Here is a 21,225-nt window from a genome sequence, read left to right as displayed (position 1 = left end):
AATCTTGATCTTGATCTAAATCTGATGAATTTGACTGAATTTGAATTTCTTTTAAATTGTATATAGTCTAATCGCAAATAGCATAATTTGTGAGTAACGAAAATTTGTGTAAATGAATTTGTTTCGTAGATAGCACGTTCTGGTTGGTACATCCTTTTTGAGGGACGAGAAAACGTAGAATCACCTTCACATTCGGAATTACTTGGATAATTTCTTTGTGTAATGGCCGCTGCTGTGTAGGCGGAGGAGGAAGTTGGATTGGCTACTGTTTTGGTTATACAGTCAGATAATATTTACAGAAGATAATATTAAATGGTGATCCAAGTGACAATGAGTTCAGAAACTTGCAACTCGTTTGATCTATCAGGTCAGTACTAATGCAATTCTTGTTTTAAAATAGGCTGCTTTGTCCGCGAACTATGTTTATCAACAATTAAATAATTTATAAAGGTCAATAAATACATACATGTATACATCCATTAAAATAATTATTATTGAGGCAAAAGTCATGTCGGATATAAAGTTATATTTTAGTTTTTTGTTTAAATTCATACTCAGATGCTGTTGTTAGCCGATTCAAGCTGCATTAATCTGTCACTGTTATGATTCATAAAAAAATAAACAACTCACTCAATAATTCCTATAGGCCAGCTAGCGCTACAGCCATACTTTTCACATGACATTGATTAAAACTACCATTTTCTTATAAAGGTATATCAAGTTTTGTTGCACATATTATTGTTAATTACTCATTTGAATAAATGCAAACTTTAAAGACATTTCAGAGAGTTTTGTTTGGTTTAAAAACATTTGATTTTAGTATTTGGTTCCATTTCATTTATTTTATTGATTCCATAGTTGAGTCAGACATCATTGAAATTATGTAAGGTGATTGTTGCTGTGGTGGAATTGTAAGGACCAGGGGATGTAGATGTACTGTTGAAATAATTGGTCCAATAACAAACCAGTCAAATTTTGTATTTTTATTTACAAATATTATGTTAACTGTCAAAAGCTAAACTTACTGAATACAAATGACTGGGGATTGTAAATTAGTTTTATCTTACCTGTAGTAACAGTGCCAGTGATTTTCCTGGTGATTAGGGGAAGGGTCCTGGGGCCCATGCAATTGGGAAAAAAATTATGGTTTGGGAAAAATATGATTGGTCTTTACGACGGCGGGCACAAGGCGTAAGCCGTGTGCGCCTCGCTAGGGGGGTTTGGGGGCATGCCCCCCCAAGAAAATTTTGAAAATTAGGTGCAAAATCCTGCATTCTGAGAAGGATTAACTGCATGAATTGCCTACAAAATATGCTATCTTTTTAAGGAAAAGGATTAAAAATAAAATTTGAATGTGTCTGAGGACACATTTGCATGCACTCAAGCTTTGTAACTTTACTCTTGAAAGGTAAAATTCAACCTATCCCTTCTGATTCTATTTATAATGATGAGAATCTATAGAAATTCTAAAAAGACACATTTGAAATCTGAAGCATTTATTTTTTAGTTTTATTTAAAATTCCAAGTTTTCCTTCATGTTTATTTTTAAACATGTCAACTAGTTGTTCCAGTTCTGTATCTGAGAGTCGGTCTTTTCCTTCTTTCACTTGTTTCATCAGAAGGAAGTAGAAACGACTTTTTGAATCCAAAAGCTTCCAGCTTCTGGCATTTACTACCGTCCGCCGCCTTTAGCTTCTTTGTGTAATATTTGGAATTGTGAGACATGATCTACGTTCATTTTGTTTACATTATGTCTTATTTTTTTGCTTTGTCATTGAATTATTCATTCGGATGTTTCAAGCGCAAACGTGACCAGAATATCGTAGATTGCAATGCAATCCAAAAAAGATTGCAAACCAATGAACGATAATGATAACTCCCGAAATACCCCGAACGCTCAGAGATTTGTCAACAAAATAATGCACGATACGGAGATACGACAATAACAAAATCTCGCGACGATGTCCATATACGATTGGGAATTTTAGAGCTGAAAATTGGGAAAAAAAGAGCATATTTCTCTTTGGGAATGGGGTCGAAATTCGGCCCCAAAATGAGGGTTGGAAAATCACTGAGTGCCAGATACACATATAATTGAAGGAGGGGAACACACATAATTTGAGTATGATAAAATCAGGATGTGTTTTTTTGGCAGTCTGCACCATTAGCCACTATGACATGGCGTACCATGCCCCAGACTAGTAAAATTTCATACAGACTAGTGAGTTTTTGCAAAACTTTGTTTAGACACCTGAGAAAAATGTTGGAATATTGGTCTTCAGACAAGTAGTCAGAAAAGATTTTGATGCAGACTGCTTTAGGGTGAAATGTCTTTCAGCAAACAGTGTCTTGCAATTGTAAACTAGCTATTCAAACATCAAAATCATTGTTTGGTCTTCACTAATTCAAAACAAGTGTGAGGCAATCTTAAGGAAACATGAACTATTATCAATGATTATTGTTCTAAATATGATTGTAATGATTGCCACTGGACATTCAGTCTTGGAATTACATAGAAAGAAAGATGTGAAGTTGACAACCTATCATTAAAAGGTAAAGGTTAACAAAACTAGTTCACTTGAAAAGATTGGTCAGGCGCATTTTGAAATACAGGACACAAAATATCAATACAAATTTACAATACACACACATGCATGACATACATTGTACTGATACAAATCATGTTTATTTACTTACATGTAAATATAGATTAGAAGTTATGTTTACTTGTACATGTATATCATGTATATATGTAAATATGTAAAAATTCTATTTTATTTTGAAGGTTTGAATAATTATAATCCTTATTATCTTCTCCTCTAAAAAAGTTTAATCTAGTATTTTTTCACAACCCCTTTTTGTTCTGGTTTGATATATTTACCTTTTGATAAGAGTTCAACCTATTATCTCTAAAGCTAAACAAGCAATCAGTTGTGTTAAGTAAATGAGTAAGGCCTTCAAAAATTTCTACCTAGAGTCTTGGTATTGAGCTGTATATTGAAGATTACAGACAAAGAAGATTTATATTGTCCATGAAAATTTTTATGAACAGTAATTAAGACAACTATAATTGATGGATAATGAAACAAACTGTAAGAGCATTGTAGTCAATAGAAATTCAAAAAAAGAAGAATGACTTTTTTTACAAAAATAACACTTGGTAAAGACCCCTCAGGCCTGACTGACATACCAAAAGTAGACAAAAGAGCACCATGTTTATTAGAGGTAGGCATGTATGTAGATGATCTCAGCAAAATTTATTTTGATAAATATACTTTCCTTTTAACTTGGTTCTAAATCAGTATGTTTCATGAGTTATCTCCGTGTTTATAAAAACAAACTATAACTTGAATGAGCAAAGTCAATTACTGAATTAGTCATGTTAGTGTTGGGGGGAAAAAAAAAAATTGATACATGAATCAAAATGTTTCAAATCTTGCCTTGTTCAAATCTGTGCAAATCTATAACTCCTACAATTTATTGTAAAACTTCAAGACAAAAATGTTTGAATAGAAAAAGCTGTGACATCATTTATTATTAGCCAATGATTTGTCTACAAAAGGAAAAAATGAATGAAAGTCTAAATATTTGAAAATATGTTAAAAGATCATTCGTCAAGTTCATTAACATGTTTTAGTGTTTAAATTATACTATTGACATTTTAATGCATTCAAATTCCAAATATTTGGATACCCTAAGTTTATGTGTGTATGGTTTTTTAATGCCCCCGATGTTACGTAGTGGAGGTGCATTAAGTTTTACCTTTGTCTGTGTGTTTGTACACACGTCCCTACATCCCGAAATTGGTTTTGGTTCTCTAACTGGAGTTTTGCCTCAACCAAACTTATGAAACTTATACACAATGTTTATTACCACAATATACAGACCAAATTGGAATTTTGGTAGTGTCACTCTAAATTTTCTCGAGTTATGCCCCTTAATAAATACAACAATTACAACATTTTTAGCTTCTGTTCTCTAACTTGAGTTTGCCTCAACCAAATGTTATGAAACTTATATACACACTGTTTATTACAACGTGCACATAACATAGATCCAGTTTTGTTTATACCAACTGAACTGTGCTAGACTGTCGAGGGTACCGTATCAAAGGTTGTAAAACCGCCTTCGTCTGCTTCTTTTCTGAACTAATTATGTGATCACACGAAGACCAGGATGTCAGTGAAATAAATGTTGTAACTTACATTGTATGTAAACTTTGATACTTTTTGAAAAACTTTGGAAATCTGTATTTGAAATTTTGGTGGTTAAGCCCACTAGCATATCATAATTAAAAAAAAAGGATATTCATGATAGTCACAGGTGTGTGGATCAAGGATATTTAGGCTATATGAAGTGCAAAAAAACGATGCCAGAGGTGACATGTCTGCTTATTATAAATCCTAACTGGTCTGGGCATTGCTGTATGTAAAGAGGTGTGTGTGGCGTTAGCTGAGTGGCCCCCATCCCTTTTGAAATAGCCTCTGATTTATTCATAGAACTATTTCCTTCATTAACTATAACGGTTGAATTAACTTAAAATGTAGCAAAGTATAATTTATTTACTTTGATGTAATACTTTTATCTTAACTTGGTGAACATAGTGAAGATAGAGCTTGTAATCCATGGGGTTAAAGGTTTTCTCTACCACAAAAAGTTAAATTAGCCGTAATATAATAGTTGGAAAATACAGTGTCAAAGATTAAAAATCAGACGTTCAAAGTTCATATGCTTGATACTTTTAGAGTCAAGATCACTATTTCTTTAAAAACAGAAATTTTTAAACAACTGCCATCTATTTGAATCATGAGTTTCATGAGTGGATTGCAACAAACCTAAAACAAATTAAAGACATAGCGAAAGGAAAAAAGATATGGCTTTTCTATTTTCAAGAAAATAAATATAGAGCAAATAACATCTTAAAGGGGCACTAGCTAAGAGATATTTAAAAAATCTAAAGTTTGATTTTTTTCTGTTCAATCAATAATGAAAGTGAAATAGTGAAAAAATAATTTGCTTTTTGCACCCTAAAAAGGTTCAATTTTGTCAAATTACGGTAAGAAACACTGATAATTAGTTATTCGCTTGCAAGTGAATGAGTCGACCTCTTTAAATCCGTATTCATGTGAACTTCAATTTAACTCCTAGCTAGAGATTGACAATGCATGCATTGTACGTGTACTGGTTATTTAAAGAAAAAGAATGTCAACAATGAAAGTGAAACTACGGTAAATCATTTGATTACTTATTCGATGCACATAAAATCATTCTTATACGGTTAAAACCAATGAGAAACATCTATTTTTAATCTATAAAATAAAATCAAAAAGACCTATAAAAATCCAATTGCAGGTGTTGGTTTAATCTATTCATATCTTTATTATGTTTACATCGCTTATATGGTCATCTGAGGTTAAATGGATAGTTAATTAGATGGTGTCTGGACTAAAATACACACGAAACGAACCTATATATTATCTACCCCATGCTCTGTAAACTGTTTATTTTAAACTTTTGATAGTTTGGATAAATGTTTTACATTGTTATAAATCATATATATTTGAGTCAAATCGGTGACCATGAATTTGACAGCTAGTGCCCCTGAAGAGGGCTCGCGGGTATAAATCATTTTTGTTTAAATAGAGCATTTCACTATGTTTTTCTATAAAGCAACTTTATCATATACTTAATAGAAAAAAGAAATAAGAAAATGGGGTCACTGCTCATTTAAATTGATAATCTGCCTTCGAAAGAAGCATACATTTTTGTTCAGGTACTTTTTTTTTCTGTTGAACCAATAGGAGAATTAGAGTTAATATCGAAATAAAAAGATATTACAGAAATCACTTTAATTTTAAAATAGTTAAATTTGAGTACAGCTTATTTGAAAATGATAATAAAGAATACAAGGCACCGATGAGTTAAAAAAGATATTTAAATTTTAATGCCAAAAAAATGTAATTTTTGCACCAAAGGGAGATAATTTGGAGCTTTTCCAATGACATATACACATTTTAAAAGTCATCTGGGGCCAAAAAGAATTGATTTTTTGGGTAAATTTTTGTGTACCACATAATAAAGTACCGTAACAACTAATAAAGTAATAAATTAAATTTGTAATGAAAAAAAAATGTTTAGATTTTTGCTGAAATATTTGTACCCTAAATCCTGGCCTTAACCATGCTAACCTGAATGGTAAGACAGGGTCAATGTTACCTCTGTCAAATATTTTATTGGGTTCTCAAGAGCTCTTCAGTCTATTCCAGTTCTGAAGAAACAATTTGAATACATTTGTACTAAATTTCTCTTGACAAATAAATTTTTTTATATTGCATCAATATCATATTACATGGTATCATCATCAATGCTGCATTTATGTGCAGTTCAGGAGCAATGGGTAACTCTGTCAAATTTCTACTTTTCCTGAAAACGTTCACTTAAAAGAATTTGTTGTAATAAAAATACTCGGGAAAACAAAACTTCATCTGAAGTGTTGGCAAAAAATAACTACAACTGTTTGATTCTGACGCATCCTGCACAGATCTCCAGGGTCCACTTTGAATTGTCCTTTAACCCTAATTTACCTTACACAGTTTATACTTATCAGTGTGTGTACATATTATGTATGGAAATTTATGAATGGAAAGTTTAAAGATATTCAGTAAGCAAGAAAATGAAAATATCCAGCTATTACAAACTGATATATACATATATAAATAGCCGAAGTAATTAATTTTATGTATAGATTGTACCATATGGTGGTTACAAATATCTCTGTTATAAAACATGTTCATTTCGTACCATGTTTCATTTCATGCATGGTTAGAAAACTCTAGACAGGAATTTGATTAGTTGAAAACAGATGGATTAAAGTGTTCAAAAAAGCTGGTCAAGGTTTTTGTGTGAAAATACAAAAATAAAAACACAGATGCTGTTTTTAAGTTGAAACAGTTTTTGCATATTTATTTTCATGTGTTGCTCCACATAAAAGTGTTTATCTTTAGACATTGATATAAATTCAACATGTTGGATGTGTAATAAATTGGATTATATAAATCTTTGTTAACCATGTGAAATCTAAAGATTTGTGTATTCAAAGTTCAACATCAAAAGGGAAGTTTGTTGTTAGTTCATTAATTAATGAAGATAAATCTCCCTTGTGACTTTGATTTGAGATCTACACAACAAAACTGCAGTGAGAACTTTTTTCTTTATGATAATTACATGGATTATAACTTAATGGATTCTTATCTATTCTTTCTTTTGTTCTTCCTTCCTCTTTGTTCTTGATTCTGTTGAATGCATACATTTTATTTGATATAACAAAGGATAATGAATACACCACGTTTTGGACAAACTGGTTTCACTGTAGAGTGCTATGAGTTAACTTTTAATGCAAAACTTTAAATTTTAAAATCCATTTGCAAACTTTAAATTTTAAAATCCATTCTTTCTGTTTTCTTTGTTATTTCTCTCTTCTGTTGCTATTTTTGTCACAAAATTTGCAAAACAAACTGTAATGTATAAGAATTACACCTGATAATTTGCCTTATTTTTTCTTTGTTTTTTTTCTCCAAATGTTTCTATTTTTTGCCACAAAGTTTTATAAAACAAACTGCACAACGATTACACCAGATAATTACAGAAATTCACCTGACAGTTTATTTTATCGTGATTTATTGTAAGAAAAAAACGTTGCCAGTTTGTTTTTGCAATATTTAGACTTAAGTAGCCACATGTATACAGTGAATCATTAGCGATGTTGATATACTTAATTGTTCGGCATTTGTTTTAGATTTGACGCCTGAGGAAAAACTGCTACTAGATAGCATTAGAAAGAGAAAGCTTCAGCTTCTACAGGAAATACAGGTATGTGTAGTCAAATTATCATATGGTTTAATGTGCATATTATATTGCTGCATGCTGAAGTTTAATGGAATTAATGTTTTTGTACAGACAACTGCCTAAGTGCTGAAAGAGGCATTTTTTGTCCTGTGTAAATGAAAGAGAAATATAAATAGAAGTATGGTACATATAATGGCAATAATGGGTATATAAACTTTCTATAGATATATTGGTTTACTGTAATTGCTACTATTGCCACACTTTGATCGAAATTACAGTCATCTTATATATTGCACCTAATTTTCTGCATATGTTTTACTGGCAAACTGGAAGTTTTATAGCTACTAAACAGTTTCATTTGACTATATGGTTACATTTGTAACCTTCTAGTGTTAGAAGGGACAGGGTGGGTTAAGACTCTAAGTTGTTACTACTAGGCAGTCATGAGAGTTCGAAACCTCTGACACTGGTGTAGATGCACTAGACTCTTATCTTAATTGACTAGGGTTGTCAGTTTCCCTATTGAAGGTTTGTGGTTTTCTCCAGGTACTTCGTCTTCCTCCACCAATAAAAACTGGCTGCCATGAAATAGCCCAAAAATGGTGCTCAAAAGTGGAGTTAAAATACCAATAATCAATCAATCTAGTACTAAATGTCTAGATGTTTAAACTATGTATACCATAGTGACTCAATCTCCATCGAAAAAAACATCCTTTTAAAACTTGGTACATGTACTTAGTACTTATTGGCAATTTTAACTGGAGTATAAGAGAATTGGTAAAATATAACAAAAAATTAGATCAATTTTATTTAATTAGAATATTTGTATAACTGGGTAAATCCAGCTTTGAAAAAAATTGTGCCAATGTTTATAAGAGTAAAAGCTGTGTCTTTTTTTTCTTCATTCCATTACTTTATAGATAAAAGTCTAGTAGCCCTGACCAGAATATAGGGAGCATGCATGCATGGACTGTGTTACCCAGGTTCCATTACTTTATAGACAAAAGTCTAGTAGCCCTGACCAGAATATAGGGAGCATGCATGCATGGACTGTGTTACACAGGTTTTGATTGCCATCTTCTGTTCTATATTTCCATTTACAGTACACTTGTTCTTAGACTTTCCAAGCGTGTATAAATAGTCTAAGAAGTCTTTACATGTTTACAATCATGACTCCTGCCAATGACAGAATCGTGCAGATGGCAAAGTTTTAGAAAATCATACAAAAGAAAGATCTGAAACATAATTATCAGGAATTGATTGGTCAGGTGATGATACTGGGAAGAAATCTTGTTAGGATTAGATATCAGATCAATCGGTCATTGGCAGTCTAGGGTACCAGTAAATACATCCAAAACACCTGTCATTAGGTGAAAAGTACAATAAAAAAATTATGATTTATAATGAGTACTATCCTGATAGGCATAGTAATGGCATACTGAGCAGCTAACTAACAAGCTATTTTTATTCACTTGCAAGGTCAGTTTTTAGATTTTGTGGAAGCTTTAAAAAAAAAAAACACCAAAAAACGTTAACAGGATGGAAGTAAATCTAGTGATCTATACATTTGTATTATTATTATCTCCCTTATGACAATTACTGTCTTTGTGTTTGTTTGTTTTTATTATTAAAGGCTTTAAGCAGCTTATATATATATATATATATATATATAGTGTCTAAAAATAGCAACAATCAACATTCAATCTATCTAGGTGTGGATCAGTTTGTAAATAAACTGATGCAGTTACTAAATTAAATTATATAAGTGTCTAAGAATGTAACTTTAACACACTAATGAGTGTTATAAAATTAGTTGTTATATTTTATATATTATTCACGCAATATTTCGCTAAACAAATTAGCTTCATCGCACGCCCGATGAAGCTAATTTGTTTAGCGAAATATTGCGTGAATAATATATAAAATATAACACTCATTAGTGTGTTAAAGTTACATTCTTAGACACTTATATATATATATATATATATATAATTGGGTTATGGTGTTGTATACCTATTTTTGGTCTCCTGGTTATCAGGACGGCCTCACACAATATTTCCGTTATGTTTCTGTTATGTCCCGAAAAGATCATCAGGAACATGTTTTAGCAATATATTATTGAGTTGGTTCTTACCATAGTTACCAAAGCCAAGTACACTATAATGGATGGGTCAAATTATTTTTATCTTTAAAATAAAAATATATGTTTGGGACAAATGCATGCATTCAAAATTGCATGCACACAATTTATACATACATGACATACAGTGTATTTGAGAAACATCCTAAAATGACAAATCAAGTCTATATGTACCCGTAGTTGATCCCACATTCCCAATACACACTACATTAGTAAGTAGAAAATCTTCCCGTGAGAAGATATCAGTCTTAAAATATATAACTTCGTTACTAAAACTGAAGTTGCTATTTCCTAAAATGTTAAAAGGCTATAATGTCATTCATATATGTACATGTATAATATGTGTGTTACTAACTCTTTTGTGAATCATTATGCTGCACAATATATTAACAATAGGTAATGTTATAAAGCACTTCAAAGCTATAAGGACTGACTGGCTTGTATGTTTCCTGTTGTTTGGTTTTTGGCTTTTTTTCGTTATTCCCCCTTTGTGAATTATTACACAGTGATAAGTTTGAAACGGATTAAAAAAGGAGACCTTGGAGTGAAAAATGTATACTTTCCTTCTATTATAGTATATTTTGTGGATGTAATAGGTATTTTTGAAGTGGTTCAAAAATGTAAAAGAAAAATGGATGCTCATATAGTCTGCTGGCGATTTGATAATGTTACATGTGGAATACAACAGAGTTGATGTGATGTGCTGTTTAATAATATCTCAATTGTTCAAAAGGATTACTAATTCGTGTCTTTTGAGGATGCCTGAGTAAAACTGAAGAAAATTTTCACAATATTTATATTTCTACCAAATTGCAAATCATTAAGGAAGTTGTTCACTATAAATAATAGAAAATTTCCATCTGTGTGGTTAGACAAATTTAAGCATGGTCTCTGTGGCTGGAAAGGAGCACATGTCCACCCTGTTTCTGGCAGAATATAATGATACCTGGAAATTAGTGATGAAATCTTTAGTTGAAGATGCTAAAATGAAAAAAACTGTTACGTCTAAATTGAAAAGAAAGGATGCTTATGTCAGGGTTAAATATAAAAAAAAGAAAAGAGCTTGTTTGGGAAAGGCTTTCACACCCCCTGATAAAAAGGTGAGATTGTATAAGAGAAGTTATTGTCACATTTCACTAGCTCAGGCCAGGTCTGTGATTGTGGTTGCAACATACCTTCTTTTATAGGCTACCCTCCATACTTTATCCCCCTGCTCACAAGACATTGGGGAATGGGACAAAAAATTTGGGGTGTCAGTCTGTCTGTCCACTCTTGTTAGTGCTCTCACATGTCCAGTCTGTCTGTCCACTAATTGTTAGTGCTCTCACATGTCCAGTCTGTCTGTCCACTCTTGTTAGAGCTCTCACATGTCCAATTTTTATGAAACTTATAGCATAGGTTTATATCATTAATGTCTTCAGTCTTAGAGGAGTTCGAATAATCAGTTTCAATCAATTATTTTGCAGATACAAAATATATGTGCAACGTAGAGGACCTTGAAACTTATTGGTTTAGGTCATAGGTATTTAATATTATCCTACATGTATGGGTAGTTAGTTCATATGTATTGAAATAATAAAATCAGCCGAAAATGACAAATTTTAAATGGATGGGTTTGATACCACTTGTCAAATGGCATAAGCCACTAGTTATCACCATGTGGCCTTAAACAATGAGCATAAGTCAGCTGTAAAAGCCAGGGTTATGACAAAATGCCAAACAATTCAAACAAGAAAACCAAGGATTTATGTGCTAAACAATAAAGGAAAGAAACAAATATGATACACGGTTCAGGCCCCTGACAAGCATATACAGTTTGCTTGAGGGTTGAACAAGATTTGTGTGCACTCAACCAAAGTACACAAAAGGTTCATTCAAACTCTTGTTTGTATGTGTGTAAAATCCATTTGTCCATCCATCCATTCTAATGCTGTTAAAGTAATCAGTCACACTTCTTTACCATGACATTTTGTTAATCAAGGAAGGAAGTCTTGTATTACACTTTATCACTGATATATGTACTGCAGATGTTGGTATCTCATTGCTGAATGTAACATAGATAAACGTTTAATTAAAAATCGTCATAAAAAGCAATGTGTTTTATCATAATGATAAAGTATCTGGGGGATAAAGATAAAAAGAGTAACCTGCAGTCAGGTACAGCCATAAAGTAGTACTGGTTACAGGATGTTTGTCTTCCCAATGTCAACTAAATCACACAAGTAGTACTTCCTGTTGCTGATAAGATTAGGTTTGAGATTGGTACCAGTATGGTACCAGATTGACACAATGAAAAGACACATTTGTACCAGTTTGACAAATACAAAGAGACAGTTTTAATGGGATGTGTTTGTGATAAAAGGGTTGTTGAACATAATGCATCGGTTTGCAAAATGTTAAAGGACAAGCAAAAAAGTCAATTCCTTGAGAACCAGCTGTCTTAATCAAGCTAATGTTTGGTACCTACTTTTATTGTTGGTGCTTTACCAAATACTGTTAAGAAAATTTAAAGAGATCAAAAGTAAAATATTGCTTTTGTCTTAATTTATCTTTTAAAGATAAAACCTGCACACATTCCATTCTAATTTTAATACTGCTGATGTAAAACACACACTTATAATGTTTGGCCTAATTGGTCTTAGGATACTCAGTATTGGCAATTTAATTATCTGATAAACTCATTACCTATCTCTCCATTCAGATAGTATAGTGCATTTTTTATGTAATTTGGATGTGGAGTATTAATCTTTGTAGATTTTGTGATTATTTATGAGGCAAGCCAGTAATTTAATTCTAAATTAAGTCCCTATTTTTTATTTGCTATACATTTCTTTTAAAAAACCATTAATCCTCTTACATAAGGTTTGTTTTAAGCTGGTTTTATAAATAAGGCCAACTCTTGTCATTTAAACAGCTTGACTTTTATGTGAATGTTTATAACTAAATAGTTGGAGTGTGTCTGTACAACAAATATTTTCTCCAACTTTCTCTGAAACTATGTCACAGAACACTTTTCATTTTTGGTCAGCAGCTTGAATTGATATGATCTTTCTAATTTTAATGCCAAGTTTTCAATAAATAATTTCAAGTTCCGCTAAACATAGAAAATGATGGAGCAAGTGGGGAATCCATGTATTATTAACATTTCTTGTTCATATCTGTACAACACTTGCTTCTTTATACTTTGAATTTTTCTATATTATGAATGAAAATTGAAAAAAATCTCACTTTTTTCCCAGAAACTACTGAACAGGATGATACATGGTCAGCCACTTGACAATGATAAGTTATATTATATCGGAGCTTTTTTGCATTTGTTTGACTTTTCTTTCCTGTTTTCCCATACTTTGAAGTATGCGTTGGGATATGTTTTAAACGGTAGATTTGCTCCTATGGTATTGAACCTCAGAGTTTAATGCTAATGCAGCTTTTGCCTTCTATTTTAAGTTGTAGCAATGGAAACAGTTAAGGTCTGTTCATTCTTATAGTTCATTAAAAAATTGGGATTACATGACTTCTTCTGTTATTTTAAATCTGATTGAACAATTGTACATTGCAACAAAGATTTATCAAAATTACTGGAGTACAAAAGGATAGAAATTATAAAGTTCAAATGAAGCTAGGTTTAGCATGGATATGTAATTCAAATTGGAACTACAACTGCTAATATCTGTTTGGATATGTAATTTAAAATGGAACTACAACTGCTAATGTCTGTTACAAATTTATACATGTCATGTATCATACTAATAAGGACATGCAGAAATTGCATAAGTGTAATGCCTTAATACAATGTTAAAATATCTAACTGTAAATTTTATTATTTCAGGAACTTAAAGATGAGATAGCAGACGTCCAATCTGAAATGGACATGATAGATGTCTCTGATGGCAGGTAAGATCAGATCAAAATATTTGTATGCTCCCTCCGTATAGTGGACAGGGGAATTAAGTTTTACCCTTTTTGTCCATCTACATCTTTCTGTACGTCCCAAAATTGGTTTCCATTCTCAAACTTTAGTGTATCTCATCCAAATATTATGAATCTTTGCAGATCGGGGATTAAGTTTTACCCTTGTGTCCGTTTGCACGTACCGTTGTATGTTCTGAAATTGGTTTCTGTTCTTCAACTTTAGTTTGTCTAGACCGAATGTTATGAATCTTATACATAATACTTATTACCTTAAAACACAGATCATTTATGAATTTGGGTGGCATCACTTTTTCTGTTCTAGAGTTATGCCCCTTTACAGTGGAAATGTTTGCATCATCCAAATGATATGAAACTTGTACATTTGTACATAATGCTTTTTACCACTAAACACAGATCAAGTACATAATGCTTATTACCACTAAACACAGATCAAGTAGGAATTTGGGTAGTGCCACTATTTATTTTTGTGAATTATGTTCCTTTAAAACATTGTATGTAAGATATATGTTTGTTTACTTTTCCAAAAAAATATAGAGATTTTAGTTCATTTTGGAAATAGAGGAATATCCAGGACATTCCTTGCTTAAAGTGTACAATTTGTCCTTTCCACTTACTCCAATGAATGTAAATAGGCTCATTCTCATTGCAATCAATGCCTATAACATGTATAATGCCCACTTACTCCAATGAATGTAAATAGGCTCACTCTCATTGCAATCAATGCCTATAACATGTATAATGCCCACTTACTCCAATGAATGTAAATAGGCTCACTCTCATTGCAATCAATGCCTATAACATGTATAATGTCCACTTACTCCAATGAATGTAAATAGGCTCACTCTCATTGCAATCAATGCCCATAACATGTATAATGCCCACTTACTCCAATGAATGTAAATAGGCTCATTCTCATTGCAATCAATGCCTATAACATGTATAATGTCCACTTACTCCAATGAATGTAAATAGGCTCACTCTCATTGCAATCAATGCCCATAACATGTATAATGCCCACTTACTCCAATGAATGTAAATAGGCTCATTCTCATTGCAATCAATGCCTATAACATGTATAATGCTCACTTACTCCAATGAATGTAAATAGGCTCATTCTCATTGCAATCAATGCCTATAACATGTATAATGCCCACTTACTCCAATGAATGTAAATAGGCTCACTCTCATTGCAATCAATGCCCATAACATGTATAATGCCCACTTACTCCAATGAATGTAAATAGGCTCACTCTCATTGCAATCAATGCCTATAACATGTATAATGCCCACTTACTCTAATGAATGTAAATAGGCTCATTCTCATAGCAATCAATGCCTATAACATGTATAATGCCCACTTACTCTAATGAATGTAAATATGCTCATTCTCATTGCAATCAATGCCTATAACATGTATAATGCCCACTTACTCTAATGAATGTAAATAGGCTCATTCTCATTGCAATCAATGCCTATAACATGTATAATGCCCACTTACTCCAATGAATGTAAATAGGCTCACTCTCATAGCAATCAATGCCTATAACATGTATAATGTCTACTTACTCCAATGAATGTAAATAGGCTCATTCTCATTGCAATCAATGCCCATAACATGTATAATGCCCACTTACTCCAATGAATGTAAATAGGCTCATTCTCATTGCAATCAATGCCCATAACATGTATAATGCCCACTTACTCCAATGAATGTAAATAGGCTCATTCTCATTGCAATCAATGCCCATAACATGTATAATGCCCACTTACTCCAATGAATGTAAATAGGCTCATTCTCATAGCAATCAATGCCTATAACATGTATAATGCCCACTTACTCTAATGAATGTACATTTTTAAATAGGCTCATTCTCATAGCAATCAATGCCTATAACATGTATAATGCCCACTTACTCTAATGAATGTAAATAGGCTCACTCTCATAGCAATCAATGCCTATAACATGTATACAGTGGCGTAGCTAGGCTATTTTTAAGTGTACGCCCCAACCACGGCGAAGGGTTTGAGAGCCCAATCAGACCCAGGTAATAACACCTTCTAGCAGTGGGTTTCGAAAAGGGGGCATTTCTTTTATAAAAAAAAACTTATCAATAGCAAGTTGAACATACCTTATAGACTACCTTTTTTTTTATCTATTCATTGTGTTGATTTGAAATCTAATGGTCATTGGTGTTAGGGTAAATATCCAAACCGGTTACTTTAAGATATGTTTAAAGGAACCGTGGGATAAGGCCCATTGTTGTGCAAATGTCGTTAACGGATATGAAATGATTAATTTGCAGAGATGTTTAGATGCATTATGAAAATTCGTAAAGGGTTCCGTGAAACCGTGGTTCTCGCTAGGTTGCCGCTTCCCGCGAAAATTGAATCTTTTTATCAGTCTATAATAGGATTTTAAATAATAAAACATTTTCTTTAGATTTTTTTTTCTTGATCTGGTATATTAACTTCTACCCTAGTCTCATGACAACATCTAAAGGTTTTCAAAATCATCATGTAAAAAATAATAATCACAGAGCGTCTGCTAACTGCTAAAAGATAAGTACGTAGGTCAATTGAAAAATGAAAAAAAAAAAATATACTTTCAAAATTTTGCTTCAGACATTAATCACAAAAAAAACCAAAAGTTTCATAAAATTCAATGAAGGGTTAACAAAGTAATTGAAGTGTAACAAACTTCAACCACAGACTGTATATATGCAAACAGAAATTCCTTTTATCAGTAGAATAAGGGAAAATTCAAAATATAAAGGGGAAGGATTGTGCCTGATGTTCATATGATGAAATCATAATCTTTCAGTCAGTTTAATTGAAGTCTGGAGCTGTCATGTCAGTTAACTGCTAGTAGTCTGTTGTTATTTATGTATTATTGTCATTTTGTTTATTTTCTTTGGTTACATCTTCTGACATCAGACTCGGACTTCTCTTGGACTGAATTTTAATGTGCGTATTGTTATGCGTTTACTTTTCTACATTGGCTAGAGGTATAGGGGGAGGGTTGAGATCTCACAAACATGTTTAACCCCGCCGCATTTTTGCGCCTGTCCCAAGTCAGGAGCCTCTGGCCTTTGTTAGTCTTGTATTATTTTAATTTTAGTTTCTTGTGTACAATTTGGAAATTAGTATGGCGTTCATTATCACTGAACTAGTATATATTTGTTTAGGGGCCAGCTGAAGGACGCCTCCGGGTACGGGAATTTCTCGCTACATTGAAGACCTGTTGGTGACCTTCTGCTGTTGTTTTTTTCTATGGTCGGGTTGTTGTCTCTTTGGCACATTCCCCATTTCCATTCTCAATTTTATCATTTATATGGTCTGGATAATCTTTTGAGAATAAAAAGCTTCTCTCCAACTTTCGTAAAATTTCATTAAGGTTTGACAAAATCATTTATATTAAAAAAAAAAAAAAAAAACTTTTATGCCATATTGAGCCTAAATGGTTTCGCCTCAAATGAAATCTAGGTTCTCTTATATTTCTTGTTTTCGCGTCATAAATGTAGGCTCGACTGAAATTCAAACCATATAGCGAATCCCAGCTGATTATGAAATGCTTTAAACGAAAGGAAAGTAAGAAATGTACCCAGAAGATTCAGACTTCGACAGACAGAAAAATGAACAAATATATGGTATATGGTACCATTTGATCGATAGAAAAAAATGTCGCTTTTATTAACAATTACAAGGAATTGAGGAACGATTTAAAAGACTGAATAGCTTTAAACCAGATCTTTTTAATTTATTGAGATTTAAATAAATATTTTTTTTTACCAAAATTCAAGTGTACGCACGGGCGTTTTGACGTAAACGTAGCTACGCGCCTGGTATAATGTCTGTTGGCATATTCACAAGTTCTCATTGAATTCTGAAGACCATTGTTTTTGTATCTTATCACCTTAAAGATTGTTACACAAAATCTACACTTTTTTGTCTTATGGCCTTTGTACCTCAGTGTACTGTAATACTGCAATCACTTAACATGTATGTAAGAGGATGCATTCAACTTCAGATCAGTAACTTCCTCTACACCTCACTTAAAAAATGAAACTTGAATACAGTCATCCTTCTAGAGACAGGATGTACAGAGACATCTTATGTAATCTGTCCATTAAAATAATACAAAAAATTACATTTTGCTTATTGCTTATTTTATTGATAAGAAAACTTAAAATTCTTTTATCATTCAACATATATCACAACAGAATGTCTTCTTCTGTAAAGTTTTATGGTTTGACAGAAGCTGCTGTTAGTCATGTTATAGAAATTAACTTCATAAAAACTGTCATGACAGTGTGTTATTGTAACTCAGGCATATTCTTGCAAGTTTTTTTCTCTGTTTCTAAAATGAATAGGCATAAAACCTGAAGACATCTTAACTTTGTAAATTTAATACTTGAGACTTACTGAAATGTAATTTCACATAATGTTTCTGTTTTTAGTCAGAACAACCCAAAGACTAAACAGATGTCCATTGGGAAGAAGAAATTTAATATGGACCCTAAAAAGGTAGGTGATTATTATAAAAGAAGGGAGAAAGATACCAGAGGGACATTCAAATTCATATAAATTAAAAATAAACTGACCATGTCTAAAACAAACCCCACAAAAAACTTGGACTGAAATTAAGACTAAACTATTTTTGTAAACGATTGATATTCTGTGACCCTGTGGAAACTTTTAAATAGAGATGTTGAAATCAGGTGAAAACTTGTGGGAAATTCACTGCTACAGATGTAATGATTCATTCCATCCATTTAGAAGGAGTTTGAGATTGTATAAAATAATTGATGAGGAAGGAAATTGAGTTTCTAAATTTGTCGTTATAAAATGAAATAACATACATAGTATACATGGTATAGATATGAACATACGGAAGAATATTGTGGGTTTCTCAGTGAAGCAGTATTTTAAAAATAGATTGCAATTAGAAAAGACTCTGATGAATTCTGTAATTACAACCAGGTAATTGAGAGATAATATACTATGAAATTTTGTATATGAATTAAAAGAAAAAAATAAGGTATATGTCAATATGACAGCAGCTTTTTATACCCCTGCTGTAGGCAAAACAGAATTCAAATGTTAATGTCTTTCTGTCTCCATTTCTGTACTTTCTTTGTCCATTTTCATGGGGGACAATTATCTTTAATTTAAACAGCTCTACATTGACTTATAATGGTTTACTTTTATAAATTGTTATTTGGATGGAGAGTTGTCTCATTGGCACTCACACCACATCTTCTTATATCTAAACCTTGTAAGTGAGCTTCATCGTCCTGAATATGCATGAAATATTTGCCACTGGACATTAAGCAACCAACAATCAATCATGTAAGTGAGCTTCAAAAATTTTCTTTTTTAATGTTATTCTTGATATAATTGATTTATCATATGTGATGCCATTCTGATTTTTACCGGTAATCTGAAATGTATCATTTTTCAATTGACCTTTTTGGAATCTAAAGGTCTGGATCACAATATTTTCATGTCGCTATGGAAAAAACTGGTTTTTCTAAAGATTCATTAGCTTTTGAATTACTCATCATTATCATGATTATGTAGGACCATGTTATAAAGGGTTATAAATTTTTTAGGGTATAGAATATTTGATTGAACATCAGCTTCTACCCAACACACCAGAAGAGGTTGCTAAATTCCTGTTCCAAGGTGAAGGACTAAATAAGACTGCCATCGGAGACTATCTTGGCGAAGCGTAAGTATCCAGTTTCATTTTGTAAAGGTTCTGACTATAGGATAAAGGCCAGAAAATAATTTCATAAAATTTTATTAACCATTTATTTATTAGCATCATGTTTTTGTTCAATACAGTTTTAATTTATTTGTCGTGGCTCTTGCTTGTCTATATTTAACATGCAATATCAAATCAATTTGGATATGCATCTTTCAGTTTCTAAAAGTAGCTTGCCCAAAATGCAAGAGGTCCTTGGTTTGATCCACATTTTTATCCAATCCTAAAGTAATTTTTCACCTGCAAATATAAACCACTATACAGTAAACACTACTGATTTTCCTTATATATTTTGGGCACTGCATTAATATAATATTTTATTTTTTACAGAAAAGATTTCAATATATCGGTACTGAAGGCATTTGTGAACCTGCATGAGTTTTCTGATATGATACTGGTACAAGCTTTACGGCAGTTCCTATGGAGTTTCCGTCTGCCAGGAGAGGCACAGAAAATCGACAGAATGATGGAATGCTTCGCTGAAAGATATTGTGAATTAAACCCAGGAATGTTTACCAGTACAGGTATAATATTTGCTGAAAATCTATACCAAAAAACTTACTTTATAAAATACTGATAAATCACAATTTGCTGTTGGAAAGAAAGAAACTGTCATGGTTTTTTATTGGTTTGGTACATATTGGTGTTTTCATTTAAACCATGGTTAGCTGCCAGTCTGTACCACAATCTTTTCTGACTACAAGTCTGTTGACAAATATAAATACATTTTTCTTATATGTCTAAACAAAATTTTGAACTTACTAGTTCAAACAAAATTTTACCAGTCAGGGGCATCAAACTAGTGGCTAACAGTGCAGAACGAGTATGACCAGAAGGGACCTAAAAAGTATTGGTAATTCGTCAACAGTCAACTGCATCTAAGGGACTTTAACCTAATTTTCTTCATTATAACAATTAGAAATAAGATAGCAAAATTTGTGACTTCAATGTAAAAAAAGCTCTCAATACAAACAACTATTGATGGTAGTAATAAATATATATTTCAGATACCTGCTATATCCTGTCTTTTGCTATCATTATGCTGAATACAACTTTACACAACCCTGCAGTAAAAGACAAACCATCTGTTGAAAGATTTATAACTATGAACCGGGGGATAAATGATGGTGTGAACCTGCCTGATGAACTTCTTAAGGTGAGGTCAGCTCTGTGAAGAAAATGAATAGATATTCTTTCCATTTTCAATTTTATTGAATTATTTTTTTTTCTACTGATTCAAAAATCTTAATGCCTATTGTTTTTCATATAGGTCATTGTGATAATATATTAGTAGAGTTGGAAAAGTTATGAGTTTGTCTCTATTTTTATACCCCACGCAACGAAGTTGCGGAGGGTATAATGTTTTTGACCCGTCCGTCCGTCAGTCCGTCCGTCAGTCCGTCTGTCCGTCCGTCAGTCCTGTTTCTTGTCATCGCAACTCCTCTCAAACCACACAACAGAATTTCACGAAACCTTTTCAGATGAAAAGGACATACTATGTAGTTGTGCATATCGACAGGAAATTGCGATTCAATTTTTT

At 32.3% G+C, this 21,225-nt stretch overlaps 1 protein-coding gene across 4 annotated transcripts in view; it reads left to right on the top strand.

Moving 5' to 3' along the window:
- Window positions 1-215: 215 nt before the first annotated feature.
- The window catches only part of LOC143044491 (cytohesin-1-like), a 36,822-nt gene continuing 15,812 nt past the window's right edge, over window positions 216-21,225 (top strand). The window contains exons 1-7 of one of the 4 annotated variants that reach the window (XM_076216539.1): window positions 216-367; window positions 7,796-7,869; window positions 13,815-13,879; window positions 18,376-18,442; window positions 19,531-19,649; window positions 20,016-20,209; window positions 20,693-20,841. In XM_076216539.1, the coding sequence (XP_076072654.1) occupies window positions 313-367; window positions 7,796-7,869; window positions 13,815-13,879; window positions 18,376-18,442; window positions 19,531-19,649; window positions 20,016-20,209; window positions 20,693-20,841 (723 nt within the window). In that variant the 5' untranslated portion in view covers window positions 216-312. Of the gene's footprint in view, window positions 368-7,066; window positions 7,196-7,795; window positions 7,870-10,481; window positions 11,086-13,425; window positions 13,456-13,814; window positions 13,880-18,375; window positions 18,443-19,530; window positions 19,650-20,015; window positions 20,210-20,692; window positions 20,842-21,225 lie in introns of those variants that run through there. The other 3 variants (XM_076216540.1, XM_076216537.1, XM_076216541.1) reach the window with 3 other exon arrangements.

Source organism: Mytilus galloprovincialis, chromosome 9 (assembly GCF_965363235.1).
Source record: "Mytilus galloprovincialis chromosome 9, xbMytGall1.hap1.1, whole genome shotgun sequence".
Classification (NCBI taxonomy): Eukaryota; Metazoa; Mollusca; class Bivalvia; order Mytilida; family Mytilidae; genus Mytilus; species Mytilus galloprovincialis.
Note: the sequence above shows the minus strand (reverse complement) of the source record. Positions and strands in the feature narration are given on the sequence as shown.